Source organism: Epinephelus moara, chromosome 16, assembly GCF_006386435.1.
Source record: "Epinephelus moara isolate mb chromosome 16, YSFRI_EMoa_1.0, whole genome shotgun sequence".
Taxonomy (NCBI): Eukaryota; Metazoa; Chordata; class Actinopteri; order Perciformes; family Serranidae; genus Epinephelus; species Epinephelus moara.
In genome coordinates this window covers 26479599-26498504 of record NC_065521.1, presented here as the reverse complement: position 1 = coordinate 26498504, position 18906 = coordinate 26479599, and the positions used below count along the sequence as shown (strand labels likewise).

Here is an 18906-nt window from a genome sequence, read left to right as displayed (position 1 = left end):
TCCACTGAAAGGGTCTACGAACGTGATCAGAAAATGGTTGTGTAATTTTCACAAAACACAAGGAAATGATAGAGAGGATCCACAAGAGCAGTGCTCTGCAACTGCACACACACACACACACACACACACACACACACTCTCGCACAGTCTTGAAATCTGTTATCACTGTCAGATACTGAAACGGCTGTGTATCCAGGAAGTTACCTCTGGCTTTTAACCGTGAGAGAAAAGATGAACATTAGGTCAGATTCCAGGAGCAGAAAGGGAGAACCTGGATAAATGAGAGACAGACTGACAGACAGAAAGAAAGCGAACCAGAGAAAGTCACGAAACGGCAGGATGAAGACGCTGGCTTACTGCCAGAGTCTGTTCCTTTTAGTTTCCACACCTTGGCTCCCTGCTTCCCTGATATTCTCAAGATGCCCTGAACAGATACTCAAGCTTTTATGTTACCACAGCTGATGAAAAGAAACACTTGTGTAAAAATGGTGGTATACATATATAAAATCTTACAGGCGCCAGCCGTATACAGACTTCTCAATTCAGCACGCTCTCACAGTGTGGCACCACGTTCATTTATGGTGTTATTACGGGCAAATTTGTTTGAAATGGTTGATCATAAAACCTGATGCCACAGAAATATTTCAGAGGTCTTGTTGGCAGCATGTTGCTGAGCTGGGAAACATCCAGTGGATGAGTGAAGTACCTGCGTCTGCACGACTGACCTTTTATTCAACTTTGCTGGCCGATACTGGCAGTCGTTTGAAAGCTACTTGTTTTAAGAGAAAGTTGGAAACACATTTACCTGTGTGTTGTACACGCCAGGCATATTTTATTGCTGCACCCAGTAAACCCATCACGCTAATACAAGCTGATGTAAAGGACTCCACATATGTTCTTTTCCCCATATTATAGCAGTCGGTTGGTTCAAACTACAACAGTTCGTACAGTAAATGTTCTTTGATCTGCATATCTTGTATCATTTGTCATTGCACTGAGGACTCAAGTGCTTTAACAGGTTGTGTGTGCCTGTCACTCTCTTCCTGTGTCCTGAGGCCAGCAGCAGAGTTTACTGTTTGAAGTATCCCTGATGCACAACAGGTGCCTCGGTTCTCACAGCAAATGTCTTTTAAACATGAAGACGAGGGGAAAGGACAGAGCAGAGGCTGATCTCCTTCATCTCTGCTACTCAGATTACAACTGTCACATGTCTAATGTCTTGACAGCATTCTCTTGTAGTGTTTTTTTCTGCTATTAGGGCTGGGATAACATTCTTATCTCCAGATCTGATACTATCAAGACTACTTTTAAAGTATTGTGATTCGATGTTACAATTTCTTTCAGCTTTTGTAGACCACAGGGAAAAGTCGAATGGTACACTTCTAGAGACTGTATATCATGAGGCATATTTCCACACACAATGTACATCTCAACATGTATGGCTTTTTTTCTCAGGAGCATCATTTACTGAAGAGAAAAGTGGTAAATAAACCAATAACTGCTTTTATGGTCTTATTTTTCACAAAGTATAAAGTACATAAGTATATATAAAGTATATTTTTATTCCTGTGAAACACTGAGCTTGCTCTGTGAAAGGTGCTTTATTAAATAAACTTCACTAACTCACCAAAATGTACATGTGCAATAGAATGAATTATAAATATAAAATTTTTGAAGTTAACTAAAACGGCTACATTTAGCTGTCATCACAATGTTTCCCGCACATTGATTTATTTGTGGCGGGCACCACTCTCTTATCCACAACTCTTATTTCATTGTCGAGCTGCGCACAGTGCATTGATTTGCTCAGCCCATCGCTCTGCTCTCTCTCCCTCCGTGATTGTCAGACTACAATAAAGACAAGAATTAGCTAGCTGGTGCACCCCACGGTCCATCCGTCTGTCTTGCCAGTGTTAGACGACTATTAGCCTGGAGTAGAGCGAATGGAAGCTCCAGAGATGGACCCTCAGTAGCAGCTGTAGCAACTCAAATTAAGCCAGCGCAAACCCCGGTGCCAAGGCTAACAGTGGGCTGATTCTAATCTGTGTAACGGCAGCAACAGAAAGTTTGCTGATCTGGTGGGGAGTTCTTGCTGACTGAATTCGAGTTGCTACAGCCACTGAAAGTCTGTGTCCTCACACTGTCTGCTGTTAATGCTTTCTCGCTTCAGCTGTGTTTTTCATGGTATGGATATGACATCACTAGGGTTGCAACGGTATAAGATTGTCCTGGAACAATAACTGTCTCAGAAGATATTGGGGTTTCATTGTATCATGGTATTACAGAATTTATATTATTATTAGTCAGATTGTTGTTGTTTTTTGGTTGAACACACGTTACAATAATTGAAACTTGAAACCATTTTGTGAATGAAAGTATGTGTAAGAAGTTGAAAATAACTCAAACGAAGTTATTTTGCAGTTATTTTGCTTTTTTTTTCAATATCCTAAATAAGCAAATGAACATGGTGTGATATCCGTCAACTTTTATATCACAGTATACCCTAAAACCAGTTTATCGCTGCACCCTAGACATCTCATTACTCATAGATTACCACAATAAAATCAGCAACTTCTTTTCACCTTCACATTTCGATTCAGGCTAAAAAAAAAAAAAAAAAAAGAATGATCAAAAACTTTTGACAAAATGCTTTTTCTCACCTTGCACAATAAACAAATATTACATACATTGAAAAGTATTGTTTTTTTTATGTGAAATGAAACCATGATGTATGTATCCTTATAAATCACGAAGTAGAAGGATAATCAGGCTTCCTTGGTTCAATTTTCAAAATTTGGATTGGATTTTTAAACTTGTCAACAATGAAAAAAAACAAAGTAATTTGAAGATAATTATACTACGCTCTATTGAAATTTTTATTAACGAAAAAAAAGTGTTTATGTGCAAACATAAGCAATTCATTTCAAACTGTTTCTACAAATGATTTAGTTTATATCAAATCCTGCCGTCATTATTATTCATTGACGATGTTTGTGTGAATGCAAAAGCGTAACATCAAATTAAGCAGAATTATAAACATTGCATTATTTCAAGTTTTTTCAGCCTGTGCTGTGTATGCCACATACCAAGTGTTTCCAAGAACAGCCGGCCTCACTGACAGCCTCTCAAGAACGTTTGGAGTGCAACTTCATTATGCTTTTAACAGACGCTGCATGACATAATTTCGCGTGACAAAGAACTTGATTCATGACATTATCTTGGCTGATGCATAAGCTTCACGAGGCGGCTTGTCTAAACTGTGACGAGCAGATTGTCTTTCCGTAGATGACAAGCTTCCATTACATCGGTGATTGAAACAGTAGCTTGACGAGGAATGGATGCACTGCAGTTGTGAGTGCGGCTCTGTGAAGTGAAAAGGAATCTGATGCAGATGTGGATTCTGTTGCAGCCCTCCATTTTGACTCAAGAGCTTTGTTTCAAATTAAACCTTCTCCAAATGTACGAATTACAACACTTGATCCTTCAAGACTGATCCTTTAAAGCTGTTGCATTTTTCAAGCATTGATTAACGAGCGTTAGATACCATTTCTTTAGAGGAAATAAATGTCTTCATACACTTGGATGCGTGTAAAAGGGAATAGAGAGCAAGTTGACCTGGCAGTCGTCCTTCTTGATAATTATTTCCAGTGGATGACAGCAGGAGGAACTGCACCACACTGACTTGATGAGAGACACAGAATCGCTGTTTACCTTCCTCTGTTTTCCTCCGCATCACCCTCTCTCCATCGCCTTTCTCTCTATCTCTGCAGCTGTCAGTCTCTCCTTCTCACCCCCTCATAATCCGATGCTGTTGTCATCGCTCCCAGAGAGGTGTGTGTTTGTTTGGCAGGACTGCTGACGTGCTGCTCCTGCACATCTTTTAACAAGGGCTTGTATCTAATGACTAATGTATCACACTGATGGGAGGAAACCCCTGCTAAATGTAAACTAACCTCGGACTGATGGCAGGTAACACTCTCCTAAACTGCTCATGATTTGGCCCACCTGCCTTGTTGTCATTGTATCACAGTCAACACGCTGCACTGTAACCACATGCAGTCATTTGGCAGCTCGCAGGTACTTGTGGGCTAAATGAAAATGTGTTACTGGCTAACGCTGCGTAGTCAGTACCAGTAAATGTGTGGCTCAGCTCCACCGCCTTGGGCTAAGTAATTAGTCTCCGTCTGAAGTGTTTCCCTCTCATTTCGTCTAATGATTCGTTTTCCAGGTCACAACCTAGCAGCTGTGACTGATCTCGTCTTTCCGCACGTACTCTGATCGACTTTTGCAATCCTGTTTAACCAGGTAGTGCAATGTGGCGTCTCGAACGAGCATGCCATTGTAGCATTTCAAAGTGACGGATGACTCAAACAGAGATGGTCTTGATTTACAGTTTGGCAAAGCTTGGGGAATCGGCCTGTTGTGAGAAAGGGAACCTCCTTAGAGCAGGGGATGCTACAGTAAGCCACATGGGGCCGGCTTACAAAGTCTCTTCTCATAAACATCCTCCTTGGTGCAAACTGTATAAAGCATGAATCATAAAAGCATATATCCAACAACCGCTTTGTTTATACCAGTGTGTATTAATACAGTATGTTGAGTGTCTGGAAATATGAACCATATTGTGCCCGTCATATCTGTGGTATTTGCCTAAATGGTTTTGGAATACCTTTGTCATTATTTGGCTGGTACATAGGAGCAGAACTGTCTCCTACCAGCTCCATTATTCTCCAGGGCATCTCCCATGTGTGTTTGTGTGATTTCTTTCTGCTTGGATACTAAAGAGGAAAACAGCTCACTGTCTTGTGCATCTGGAAGTGCAGGGAGCCTCGCACAGAACCCTGAGACTTCCTGTTTTATCAGTACCATATGGATGCCCCCCTCTCCCACCCCTAGCAGTTTGATATAGGATGTATGTTAGCATGTAAAATCCATTGCACCATTTCATCTAGCATTTTCGATTCCAGGCCCAGTCAACACCCTGCAAACGTGGCTTAAATCTATAACTTTCCTGTGATGCTAGGACACGATTTCTGGAAGAGAAACCGCAAAACCATAGCACAAACAAACAGCATTGGGAGCACATCCAAACCCGGTTCACTCAAAACCGCGGGAGCGTCTCACGAGCTCGTATGGCGGTGCATGTGTGTGTGTTTGTTATTTTGCATACAGTATTTGTGTGAGGGGGGTCGGAGGGATCGCCAGACAGATTCTGATCCAGTGCTGAAGTAATCCCATAAATCAGAGGTGCTCTCTAAACCACTCTGACCCCTGTGCTCCTGCGCTGCAGTGTTTACGCTGGCTCCACTGGCATTAAACAAAAGCCACATATTTTTAACATTAGGATCCTCCAGGCTCACCCTGGGCCATGTAAATAGTGAGCTGCCCGTCAGCCGGGATCAGTCAACTCACTGCCTGTTTGGACCAGCTCCATGTGTGTGGGAGTGTGTCGGCGTGCATGCGTGTGTGATTGTGTATACTGAAGCCAAAAGATATCACCAGTAGGTCAGTTTCTCTTAAGTCTCAAACGATAGCTCTCGCCACCTCCCAAGATTTGCTTGAATGTTTTGCAGTTCGATGCCAAGAAGTATTCAAAATTTTTATCCAAGCACAGTAAATACAGAAAAATCCTGAATTTAAAGGGGAACACCACCTAAATGAAGAATTCCCATATGTTATCTCCATAGCCAAGGAAAGTTTAATCAATAGTTGTGAACATAAGCTTCTCTCAAAGCCAGAAATCAGAGAAGTAAGTCTCAAACTTGTGATGTCATCAAGTATAAAGTCTGGAGCCTGATTTTGTGGACCCACAGAGGGTTTGTCTTGTTTAAACCAAAATGAGCTCTGTTCTGTTGTAGTGTTCTCAGTCAGGAAATAGAAAATGGGGCCATAAACTCAGAACGTTCCCCTGGGTGCATCTTTCCAGATTAGTTTTTGGATTTGAGAGAGAGATGTCAATGTTGAGTAATATTTTTGGACTGCTAAATACAATGAGAATAGCGTATACATTTTGAAAATGGGTGTAGTTCCGCTTTAAAGATTTTACTTGTAAACATGGTCAAGGCTTATCTGCAAAAGGTAAAAGTATGCAGAAAGGCCACATTTAGAGTCATGGACCATCATTGGATTAATATGATGGATGGATTAACAGGTAAGCAACATTTAATGCTGTGCCTGTTTGTGGCAACCACTTTATACACTGTAGGAATAACCCTTTTTATTCAGTAAAATACCAATTGTGCACATATAAATATATATCACAAAAAATATAAGTGCCAAGCTTAATGCTGTTTTAAAACTCTTAAATCGGTAACTCTTAGTTATATAAATGTGGTGGAGTAAAAGTAAGGTAGTGGGAAAGGAGTAAGAAGTAATAGAAATGCTCAAATAAAGCACAAGTTTCTTAGAAAAGCTACATGTACACTTTACTACAGCCACTCTCCACCACTGCCACACAGACAAGCACAGAAAACGTGGCTCAAACAGCAGAAAACTTTCTTTCTTGTGGGAAAATACCTGAAAAGTGATTTAAGATGCTCAACTACTCTCATGTATCTGAGCTGCTGTTTCCAGCGGGAACAGTGCCAGTGACATTTTGATACTTCTCAGCTGCTTGATGGGGTCTTTGAATTCTGGTCTCTGCAGGCAATGCAGGCAACACTGACCTCTACTGGTTGTTATTTTATGTGCTACACTGGGAGGATTTCAGTGCCATTCATCTGCCAGACCTGTGTGCCACAGAGGATTAAATAAAAACTAGATCATGTTTCATCTTCGCAAACATGACCATAAATCACTCGTCACTTCTTACGCTTTTTTATACCCAGCCAGGATGCTCTACCTCTCACAACAAGGCTGTAAAATTAAAACATGTTGAGCTAAATATTTACACCACTAATAAACTTTGCGGCATTCCAACAACGCACCGGCAAGGTAGGTTTCACAGAACGCTGCAGATAAGTCACAAATACTGACATGTCAGTTTCAACACACCTCAGTGACCTTCTGAGTGTTTGTGCGAGAGGCGGTGTGTGTATTCATACTCATCACGGCATCTAAGCATGCAAACTATTCATAAAAACAACCTTACATGCACTGCCACATGCAGGTATGCCATGTGTGTCTAAGAAAGGCACGGCTTGCATAATGTGTGTGTGTGTGCATGTGTTCACAGCCTCCATTAATGATGCATGTTGGAGTGTTTTATGCTCAATATAATGCAACATCTAATGAGGTGTGAAATGCCACACATTCCAACTTATGGCAAGTCTAAGCTCTGAGAGTTAAACATGGTGAGTGTGTGCGTGTGCTCTGCATGAGATAAGGTCAGGTAATGGTAAATTTTGTCAGTCTGTGAGAGCTGTTGTTGTCAGGGTGGAAAATAGGAGTTTTACTTGCACTACTTATGTTGAAACTGGATGGTATGTCAGCCTGAGAGATGGAAAGTGTGTCCAATATGCCATCTCAAGGGAACAAAATTTGTTCCATTTCTTAAGCTAAGAATTGGAAGACTGATTTTTAAAGCATGATTATGATCCTGATGCTGTTATATAGTGGCAATTCTATGAGAATTACCTTCCTGTTTTCTATGCAAACTTGTGGGCCTGTAAATCCCTTTGAGAAAACATACTGTGATTCAAGGCTCTATCTATCTACATAAATACAAACTTGAGTTAGCCATAGCTGTGAGCCTGTAGCTCCACAATTTTTTCCCCATTTGTGAAATGCTTCGCTGGCTCTGACATACGTTTCATTTTGTTTAAAGTCAGACAGACTCTCTTTTAAATGCATTTTGAAGTCCATCTTCCTTTTTGTGGGTTATTTTACAGCATAGGAAGTTGTTGCCAGTAATGAAATGGCAAGTTTTTCTGCAGGATTTCCTGCTACTGTCTAACAGGCTGTTATCCGAACGGACGTGCAAGTGCATCTGAAATGGTAGCACAGCCAACAGGAACACCTTCTCTCTGATTTGACCTGTGATTGGCAAGAGTCTCCCGTGACACGCTAGATTATTTAGACCCAAGGAGGTGCACAAGTCTAGTTTGCTCTCAGATAACTTGAATTGAAATGCTCAAAGGTCATTACAGGATTTTCGCCCAATAATGCAAAAAAAAGTCTACGTTTCTTCTGTCTCCTCCTTTGCTTTTCATTCTGCAATATTTTGCAAGATTTAGTTGACATTTTGACAAATTCTTGACTGAAATTAATCATCAATGTGTTATCGTTGCCATTTTTGTTGTGAGAAGGTGTCTTGCTGTATTTAAATATACACCATGTGTAATGGGCTGAATGTATGGGTATGACACAGATATAATTAACTCATTCATGAGACATAAATAAAGTGTGGGAGTTGTTTTCCTGCCTGTGAGTTAAAGTTTAGACTCAAATGATAAAGGCAGACATAATAATTAAATTAGCAGGAATTATGATGTGAAACAGTTCCTGGTTTTAATAAAATATCTGCAGCACAACACAGAATACACTGCATATTAAAGGCTGAATCATGAATCCATAAGTTTAAGTTAAGCATTTGGTCTGTGTGTGTGTTACAGAGCTGTGGTTCAGGGGGTCCAGATGGCAGGCATAAGGGGCCCGGCCTGCACTGGAGTCTGGCTCTAGAGTCCACAGGGGCTCCCACTTCAACTGGACACATTCCACAGGTACACATGAACACAAAACACCAGAAACCAGCAAATCACAAAGCAAGACGCATTCAAGTTCAAGGCCCAGAGATGTTCCTGTGGTGCTGGCAATTAACCAAACATTTTGTCCGAAACCAAAGCACTTAACAAGAAACGCTGCACAACTAGATCTGTGGAACAATATGAAGTCTGATAGAATTACAGCTTGCTGCTTGATGATGCATGAACGCTAGGTTGCAACTACTGCTTTATCAGTGAACCTAAGAATGTCATCCAAATAATCATTTAGCCTTTAATAAAGGTCAATTCACTCAGAGAGCTCATAGGCAAAAGCTAGTGAAGGAATCTCTAGGCGCAGTTGTTCGGAGAAAATCTGATCAGATTTCTGCCATCGGAGTGGATGAGATCTTGGAAATGGGTTGCTTCATCCAATGTTGCTTTGAAAAACCGGTATAAAAGCACGATAGATTAACTGATCCTGGACAGCAAAATATGGGATTTCAAATTAGGATAGAACAACTGGGCCATATATAGTATGCATGAGGTAGCCTAATAGAGACCCCCCAAACAACTCCAAAAAGGTGCCCTAACCAGCTGAGCCCACATCTCTTTGGACATTAGCAAAGGCAAACACAAGAAACATCAGAGCGAATAAACACACATGCATTGAAAATGAATACAAACATTGCAATAGAGATTTAATATTAATACCAGATTAGGCAGCAAGCAAACTGAACAGCCAGCAGCACAGCATCACCTGAAAACATGCAGAAGCCAATCATTCATTCATTCATTCATTCATCACAAACTGGCTCTTGGAAAGCAACAACACAGCACCAAGGCTCAACTGAGAAACAGCCAGCAACAAAGCAGCCACAGCCATCCAAACAACCAGCACTGAGCCAACACAGGAAATGTCACTGGTAATGAATGGAGGGAAAAGCAGCACAGCAGCAGTTACTTAGCTCAGACCCAGGCATGATGGCAGGTAGGAATCCGGTGAAGAATCCTCTAACAGAGTGGTCCAGGTCCCACAGCAAACACAGGAAAACTTCCTGCAGGTTTCTGTCCTCACACCTGCACTGACGGCTGATAGAAACTGTCGGAACACTTCAGGCAGCGCGACGCACCGCGACAAAATAACCAAATCCAAACGGGGAAGCGGGCCGTGAAAGAAACCAGCTGACATGACAGGTTATAATGCCCGCGTTGTACACCTGCATGAATATGACAGCCACTATGTGTGAGCCAATCACTGTAAAGCATACTGCAGACACCTGATGCCAGCCAGCCAACACATGCGCGACTTCCGACGCTCTGTGTCATTAAAGGGACAGTTCACTCCAAAATCAAAACCGCACATTTATCCTCTTACCCATAGTGCTATTTATTAATCTAGATTGTTTTGGTGTGAGTTGCCATGTGTTGGAGATATCTGCCATAGAGTTGTCTGCCTTGTCTTGAGTATGATGGAACTGGATGGCACTCGGCTTGTGGTGCTCAAAGCATCAAAAAAATAAAATTGAAAATCTCAACCGCAATGTCTCTTTCTAGAAGAAATGACCCGATTATTCAAGATAATCTACAGACTTTGTTTAAGCAGTTTTATGTGGGAACTTTTTTTTTTTTTTTACCAACAACTGTATCACCACACAGAAGGAAGAGTGCATCTGTTCATAGATGACAATAACCAACGCACTCTCACTCCGAAGTCTTCGGAATCCCGCGCTTGAGCAGTGACTTGAGGTGTCAGACACTGACCAAAAAAGCCATCCTTGGGGCGATGGTAGCGTAGTGGATAGTGCTAGCACCCCACGCACAGAGGCATTGCCTCGTTGCAGCGGCCGCGGGCCCAAATCCGACTCGCAGCCCTTTGCTGCATGTCAGTCCCCACTCTCTCTCTGTCTCCCCATTTCACTCTCTGTCCTGTCATTAAAGGAAAAATGCCCACAAAAATAATCTTAACAAAAAAAAAAAAAAAGCCGTCCTTTAATGTCGTCATGATACGTGGCCAGTCGTTGTTATAGTTTATAGTGTTCAGCAGCGTAAGGGGGAAACGCGGCGGGACAAGAATGAAAGTTAAGGTGGCGGGAGAACAGGGGTGGTGGATGGCTCTAACAAATACAGATTTTCACCCGGGAGAGCAGTGTTCACGTCCTGTAAGATTCTGAAGCCAAACCCTGTTCTTTTTTTCTAAACCCAACCAAGTGCTTTTGTTGCCTAAACCCAACCATGTGTGTTTGTAACTGTCATGATTTCATGAAAGGGACATTGCTGTTGAGTTTCTCAAATGTATTTTTCTGGTACTTTGAGCACCATAAGCCGAGTGCCATCTAGTTCCATTATATTCAAGAGAAGGCAGACATCTCTACGGCCAATATGTCCAACAACACAAAACAATCAAGACTGAAGACTGAGACTCAAGACTGAATAGCACAACAGTCAATGAAGTATTTATGACTTTGGAGTGAACTGTCCCTTTGAGTGATGATAAATGCCTTTCTCAGGTTTTCAGAACCCTAAGACATGCCATCAGATTGCCTATTTTGTCTGACTAAAAGTCAAAGAGTTAAACAGCAAATCCTCACATGACTATCTGAGTTGTATTTCAAGAAAACCTTTGGTATTCTTGCTTGATACATGATTTGTTTATTTTCTTTCAATATACATGTAAGCATGAGATACAAGCCCTGATACTTGAACTTTTCTCTTTGTTCTTGGCTCAGGACGTGTGCCCATGAGGTCGTCACCACTGGTCCTGCTCCTCCTGATCGGCGTCCAGGCTGTACTGAACATGGGAGGTGGATTGGCCCGGTGCGCCGGGGCAGCCAACCACAAAGTAGGACAGCAGACGGCAGCCAATCACAGAGCAGGACAGCAGCCGGCAGCGGCAGGGGACCACCTTTCTGATCACCATTCTTCACAGGAACATCATAGGACCAGCCATCACAGGACCAAGAAGCCCCATCGGGCAGCTTCACACAACCAGGATAGGAGCCCTGTCACTGGGCACTCTAGGTCAGATTCCCCCCCTGACCCTTCCATCCCAGTGGTGGACCCCAAGCTCTTCTCCAAGAGACGTTACCGCTCCTCGCCTCGTGTTGTCTTCAGCGAGGTGGCGCCATCACATGACGCCCTGGAAGGTGAGGGCTATGACATTGAAGGTGTGAGGGGGGTGAGGGTAAGGCGCAGAGCAGGATCGCACACCATGCATCGGGGAGAGTACTCAGTATGTGACAGCATAAATACCTGGGTGGGCAACCTGACACGAGCCACAGACATAGCTGGGAATGAGGTGACAGTGCTGCCCAACGTTACAATCAACAACGTGGTGAAGAAACAGTTCTTCTATGAGACTACCTGTCGATCCCCCACGCACAGAGGCTCCGGGACTGCAAGTGGAGGAAGGCAAGGGGGACGGGGTGGCAAACAGGGCTCCAGATCAGGCAACTCCGGCTGTCTCGGCATCGACAGTCGCCATTGGAACTCCTACTGCACCAACACACACATATTCGTAAGCGCCCTGACCATCTTCAAGGAACGGACAGCCTGGCGTTTCATCCGCATCAACGCTGCATGTGTGTGTGTTCTCAGCCGGAAGTCCTGGGCGGGACGGTTGGGGCACTGACTGGGGAGGATGTCTCCTGACCACTGAACTATGAACCAAGCACACACATTTCTACTAAACAGCCACTGCAGCTTTATTGCCAATACTGTAATCCTCTTCCCCACCTCCAAACATACACACACTTACATACACACACACACTCACACACAAACAGCTTCATCTATCCAACCCCTTGGCCCCTGACCCTACCTCAGTCCGAGTCGAGAAGTCCTGGTTGTTTTAAGTTATGAGGACTGCATGTCATATTTATGGTTTATACAGTCAAATATGAAAATATATACAGTATGTGTATATATACAAAATGAATTCAAGCTTTTAATGTTGTTGTTGTTATTGTTGTGTTGTTCATGCTGTTATTTATTAAACACCTCAGTACTTGCCTGGTTTCTTGTGTCAGTTTAAGATGTCGATGTTCACATTTTGGCTTCAAAGCTGCTGTAGTTTGATAATTCTCAACTTTAATGTTTTAGATCACTCTTACCAATCTCATCAGCATTGTTCCCAGAAGGCAACAGGTCATTTTTTTAAGTGAAAAGTTCTGATAAATTCAGATAGACAAAGTTAGCCGCTAGCTGGTGAACATTGTGGAGCATTTAGCAGCTAAAGAGCCAGATAAACCCTTAAGGAGTTGTTGGAGGCTCCACCACAGTAGAAAGAAGAGTGAGTATGGGACTTACATTCATCAGGTGGCCAGAGACTCCAAATTAATGCCAATGCTGTTGTGTCTGCTCAGGCAACTGCTTGCTAACAAGCTCTCCATATCAACTTTATGAGGTGATAATATGTGATTATGACTGCCTCTCGATGGCCAAAAAATTTAATTGGTGCAGAATTTTAAAGGATTGCACTGCAATTTGTGCTCTAAACCCATATGGATGCCATAAGGGGGTCACAAGATGAATCTAAAGAGTTCTGAAATGATTAGTGAGGTAGAAACTAAGAAAACACCTTTTCTTTTTCACTTTTCTCCACCTCCTTTTTTGTTAAATGGTTACCCAGTTAGTTAGTTACTTCTTCAAGCCCCTAAAAAAAAAGTCTGAGACGGGGAAAACACAATTCCAGAAATCTTTTTGCAACTCAACACACACAAAAAAGTTGCAAGTAGACTTTTCGTAATAACATTTGACAAGCACAAAAGGTTGTCAAATCTCCCATAGGTTCTTAATTGAGTTGAGATCTGGTGACTGTGAGAGCTGTTAGCATATGATTAATTTAATTTTCAAGCTCATCAGACCATTCAATAGCTCCTCTTACCCTGCATGAAGGCATCTGTATTTGGTACATTTCTCCACTCAGGTTGACTCAGGTTACTCCTGAAATTTGTCACCAATTTGTGCGTTAAGGTGGAGGTTGATGATAAAGGCAGTGCAGGACAATAACATAAAAAGATGCATGGTAAAACATGGTGAATGTACTATATACGCTGTATGCATATTCTTCTGAGACCCAAACTTTTGTTTGTTATGCATTTTTAATTCCTCCTAGCTATCTGGACCCCATAAGTTAAAAAAAAGTCCCAATGTCTTCAAACAAGACTACAAAAAAGTCCCAATGTCTTCAAACGAGTCCTTCCTCTTTAACAGTGTCTTAACTTGTTACTTTTACTAAAATTGGTCAAATTTGTTGCCATATCAAACTACAAACATTATTAATCGTAGAAAGACAATTTTCAGCCATAACATGTGATCAGCTTTTGGACCTTGTCCACTTTTGTTTTGGGATCGGCTGCAGACTGACTTGGCAAAGATGGCTGCCGTCTTGTTTCTACATGGATTAGTGTATTGTGCTCTTACTACCACAAGATGGCAGAAAAGGTGTCCATAAATGAGGACAACAGGTCTAAGTTAAGAGGAATGAGTATAAGGTCACGTAAACCCAAAAAGTGACGTCCTCATACGAGGACACAGAGTCTAAGGAGGATATACAGTAATACTCCTGTGCAGCTGTGGGCCTCTACTGACTCCCTTTTAAAGGTAATTTGGTACACAAACATGCACAAATATCCAAATGCTGACAAAGCTTCTTGACATTACAGGCAGACAAAACTGATAATCATGCACTAACATGCCCCTATCATTTCAGTTAATATGAGGTTAATTTGTTAGCTTGGGTTCGGGAGCAGGGCCACGCCTTTGTCTCTTCTTGACCCATCCTCCCTTTCCCTTTCCTTAATCCATCGTCCTCCCTTCCTCGTACTTACCAACATTCCTTCATCCTCTCTTCCCTTCTCCCCTCATCTCTTGTTATTCAGTCTGGTGCATACCTCTCCCATGTCTCATTCTAGGTACCGTCTTGGGGCCTGTAAACGCCTGAGAGGGAACCCCCACACTGAGTCTCCCTCTGGCCGATATCCGGTACATCCTCCCAGATCAACCTAACAGAGCACAACCCTCTTCCATCTTCACCCCCCACTTACATCCATTCACCAGTCCTCAACAACTAACACCTCCTGAACTACAATTAAGCATTTAAGGGACATATCACTGTGGCATGGTCCTTGCTAGTGAATTTGTTCCTCATTTGCAATTAATTAAATTACCACAAACCAACTAAAACACAATGATTATGGGGCTCTTAGGGTGTCTAAGGGTTTAGGGCCCGAGCTGGGGCAGTTGTCTACTTTTACTGGCTGATAATTCATCCCTGTATACTGCAGATGATCTTTGCGTCAGTCTGGAAAGAGAAGAAGAGCATTTCAACTCATCCTTTCAGGTCTACTGTGGCAGGTTTGTTGGAATACACTGCCATCTTGTGGTGAAGTTGAAAACCTGATAAATGGTGCTAAATGCACAGCGGAGAAAAAGGAGGACTGTTAGAGCTCTCCTCTTTGCTCTCTTCTCACTGAAAGCTGGATCCTGCACCTCTTCTCACATCATCACCCTCCCCAGGTGTCTGGCCGTGCTCTCACCTTCATTAATGCTGCTGCCTCACAGATCACAACATGATGCTGTTTGGATCTGGGTGTGTTGCCAGGGAACCTCATTGCAGCAAAGCTGAGTGATCAAAGGTGTTTTCAAAAGGTGACCTCAGATAACCTCTCGATTTGGCAGGAGCTGCAAATGGGCGTTGTGGTTTGTTAACAGTTTTCCATTTTCTCACAGTTTTGCCTCAGTAGCTGTGAAGTCATACAAGGCGGAAACCTGCATGTGAGGAGAGAACGATGAAGATAAGCTCTGGCTGCAAAATCTGCACCAGCACAATTAACAACACTCTTTGCCAAAAAGCCTTTAAAGAAGCCACTAACTTCTCTGTGACCATTTGTAAACCTGTTGGTGTGGATATGAGCGTGCATGGTTTGCCTCTGCCTGTCAGGTCCGTGATAATCCAGCCGCCTGTCTCAGTGCACCCGGCTCTTGCCCAGTGTCAGCTGGGGTCGTCTCCAGACCCCTGCAACCCTGAATAGAATAAGCAGTCATGGGCAATGGATTGATGGATGTCCCAGTACATGAGTAACGAGCACAGGTGCTCAGGTGACTTTGCCTGAAAAATACATTACACAATCTGCAGTGTGACCAGTTGATGGTGCTATGCTGCCACAGATGGAAGTCTCTTTCACTCTTGCCTCTTTGGTATGGTATTAACTCATCAAAGTGTTATGATTGCTGCTTATTACTTTCAACAACTCAACAACAGTTCCACTAAGCTTCAGTTTGGTTACAGCTTCACTCACCTCCTGGCACAGTGAGACAATCACTGACCCTTGCAGCACGCACATATCACAGCCTGTCATCAATAATGACCTCAGATCCAGGCCCTGACCCAAACATGGGTGTAACAGACAGGAAAATAACAACAGCTATTATTCAAGAGAGATGGAGAAAAGCAAAGACTTCACTGAAATTAAGATGGTTACAATAGACGGCACAATGTTTCAGAGTTGGCTGGCTCACAATATTAGATATGGTGACAGTAGAAGAAGAGAGCTACTGGCCATGCCAACCCCACGCTGGTCCTGTTTAGTATCATGTTGAGCTGTAAAGCGATCTAGTCAGCCATTATCTACTTTCACGGAGGTTATGACCTGCACGCATTTTTCTTGTTCACATGTTTGGAACCACATAGCAACCAGGCCACTGACTGCCAACAACAACCAACGAGCAGGGACACAGTGCTCTTGTCCCACTCTTATCAGCCTTTCCTCTTTTGGCACTGTTCTGGTTAACGTCCAAACTAAACCTCATTTGTTTTCTCTCTGTCCCCCCCACAATTCCCTTAATGAGTGCTGCAGCACGAACTTTGCTGCTCTGTGAGAGTTTGTCTCGGTTTTGAGACAGACACGTGTGTGAATGGCTGAAGAGAGCAACATGTTGGTGATTATGCACATAAATACATCATCCAAGCATTTATTCGAGCCCTTCTCTCTCTCCCTCTCTCTCTCTCTCCATCGTGTCATTCCTGTCTGACTCTTTCTTCCCTCCAGCGTTCAGCTTGGCAGACCACTTTGTTCCTCTATAAGGACATTTTCGAAGCAGTGCCTAATTTCCCGGTGATAAAATGAACTGCTCTTTGGACGTTCCCCCCGCTCTCCATGGTTGTGGGGAAAATATTTATGTTGAACATGGTGTTGCTGCTGAGTTACATGCTTCCAGTCACTGATGACACTGAGGGAAGAAATCCAGCAGAGGGGCTACGCTTTCCATTTCATTAATGCTACATTTAGTTTGTGTCTTGTTTGAGTTTAGCTGATGCTTTAAACACGGCTGGGCAGTGCATTTAGGAATAAAAAGTAAACTGTGCTTTGTCTTTTTTCCTCAAATAGACTATGACTTGTGATTTAAAATCGTTTTCCAGGACACATACTTATTTAAGCAACTTGAATAAGGAGCACAGGAAGAGATAAACTTATCTTAAACTCATCACTCCAGGACTAAATTTAGTGCCACGGGGAGAAAAACAGAAAGAAGCGGAAACTATTTTGGTTCCCAGTCGATCCTCTGAGAATTAATCTGCTGGTCATATTGATAAATGATTAGGCAACTTCCTTTAAAGTAATAAAAAACACACTTTAATTTATTTGTTTCCACAAGAGGCTCATATTGCTGCACCGACATATTGTTTGAATGAACAGGAAAGGCTTGGGAAAGGTGCTGTGTCAGTTAGGAAATGCCTCAACACCTCACCGTCACTATTTATCCATTAAAGGAAATTGAGTAAATCCTGTTGTCTAATAATGTGATTGCAAAACAAACAAACTCCTTCATAGAGGTCGGGCCTTCCCTTGGTTAGCCTCTGTCTTAATAGTGAGCTATTTGCTTTGAGCATGAGGTTCGACTTTGCAGCGAGTCTGTCATCATACAGGCTGGTTCCCTTACTTATGTGCATGAAGACATATTTGGTAATAGTTTTGCTATTAATATGCATCAATCTCATGACAAACCGGAGAAAATATGTCATTACTCACTTGTTTTTTTTTTTGTTTTATTGGTGTGTGTATTTGTGGGTGGGTTGCTGTGTTGGGATTTGGCGCGTTGTGGTTGAGTGTTTTCCACTACAGCTGTTGAATGGCTGTCTTCATCTTGTGCAGTTAAGTTCTGATGGAGCATAATTGACCACATTGGAAATAAATCCTGGACTTTATCATGTCATCATGGACAACATCATATATGTCGGTACTCTTTAACCACTGTATTTGAATTCTTGTCAAATAAACTAAACCAAACTAACCTCTATGCATTGCTGGACAAATAACTGTATGGAAACTGACTCAGCTAAACAATATGCTGAATCACTGACACAGTCATGCTGACTGTTTCTTAGGTGAGGGGTTAAATCTCAAACTTGGTCACTTGAACTGCTTCTTTCTCGTTGCCATACACTGAATATGTGTGAGGACAATCAGTGAGGTATGCATGAAGAGAATTCACTGTACAGCATATGAAACAACCTCAAACAATAACAGGCCTTTACACATGTAATGGAGGAAATATCTTTTTGTCAGCCGCAGCGCTGAAAATATCCTGTAGCAAAAAATAGTTCAGCTACAACTACCAGTCCATCTTATATAATGAATAAAAAGCCAAGCATGAACAGAAATTATAGTGTCTAATAATGATCAACCCTGACAGCAAATTTAAGAAAAACATCTTATTTATGACACCAGCAGACAAGTAAACAACAAAAAACTCTCTTATTAGTGGGTTATTAGCCTATCACATACTCATTTTGAGAATATTAAAAGCACAGTGATTGTATATTGCCAATTATATCCTCCTGAGACCCTGTGTCCTCATGAGCACATTACATTTTGGGTTTACTGGACTTTATACGTCATTCCGCTTAACTTAGACCTGTTGTCCTCATTTGTGGACACTTTTTGTGCCATCTAGTGGTAGTAAGAGCACAATACACAACTNGACCCTGTGTCCTCATGAGCACATTACATTTTGGGTTTACTGGACTTTATACGTCATTCTGCTTAACTTAGACCTGTTGTCCTCATTTGTGGACACTTTTTTTGTGCCATCTAGTGGTAGTAAGAGCACAATACACAACTCCATGTAAAAACAAGATGGCAGCCATCTCTGCCAAGTCAGTCTGCAGCCAATCCTGACCAAAACCTGATGTGATCATTTTATGATTAATAACATGTCTAGTTTGATATGCTGTACAAATTTAACCAATTTAGCAACAGTAACA

General features: G+C 42.3%; 1 protein-coding gene across 2 annotated transcripts in view; it reads left to right on the top strand.

Moving 5' to 3' along the window:
* Positions 1 to 12649, top strand: part of ngfa (nerve growth factor a (beta polypeptide)) — a 28740-nt gene extending 16091 nt beyond the window's left edge. Inside the window, exons 2-3 of one of the 2 annotated variants that reach the window (XM_050066096.1) lie at positions 8553 to 8660; positions 11369 to 12649. In XM_050066096.1, the coding sequence (XP_049922053.1) occupies positions 11380 to 12270 (891 nt within the window). In that variant the 5' untranslated portion in view covers positions 8553 to 8660; positions 11369 to 11379 and the 3' untranslated portion in view covers positions 12271 to 12649. The remainder of the gene's footprint in view (positions 1 to 8552; positions 8661 to 11368) is intronic. The other variant, XM_050066097.1, reaches the window with a different exon arrangement.
* The last annotated feature ends 6257 nt before the right edge of the window (positions 12650 to 18906 follow it).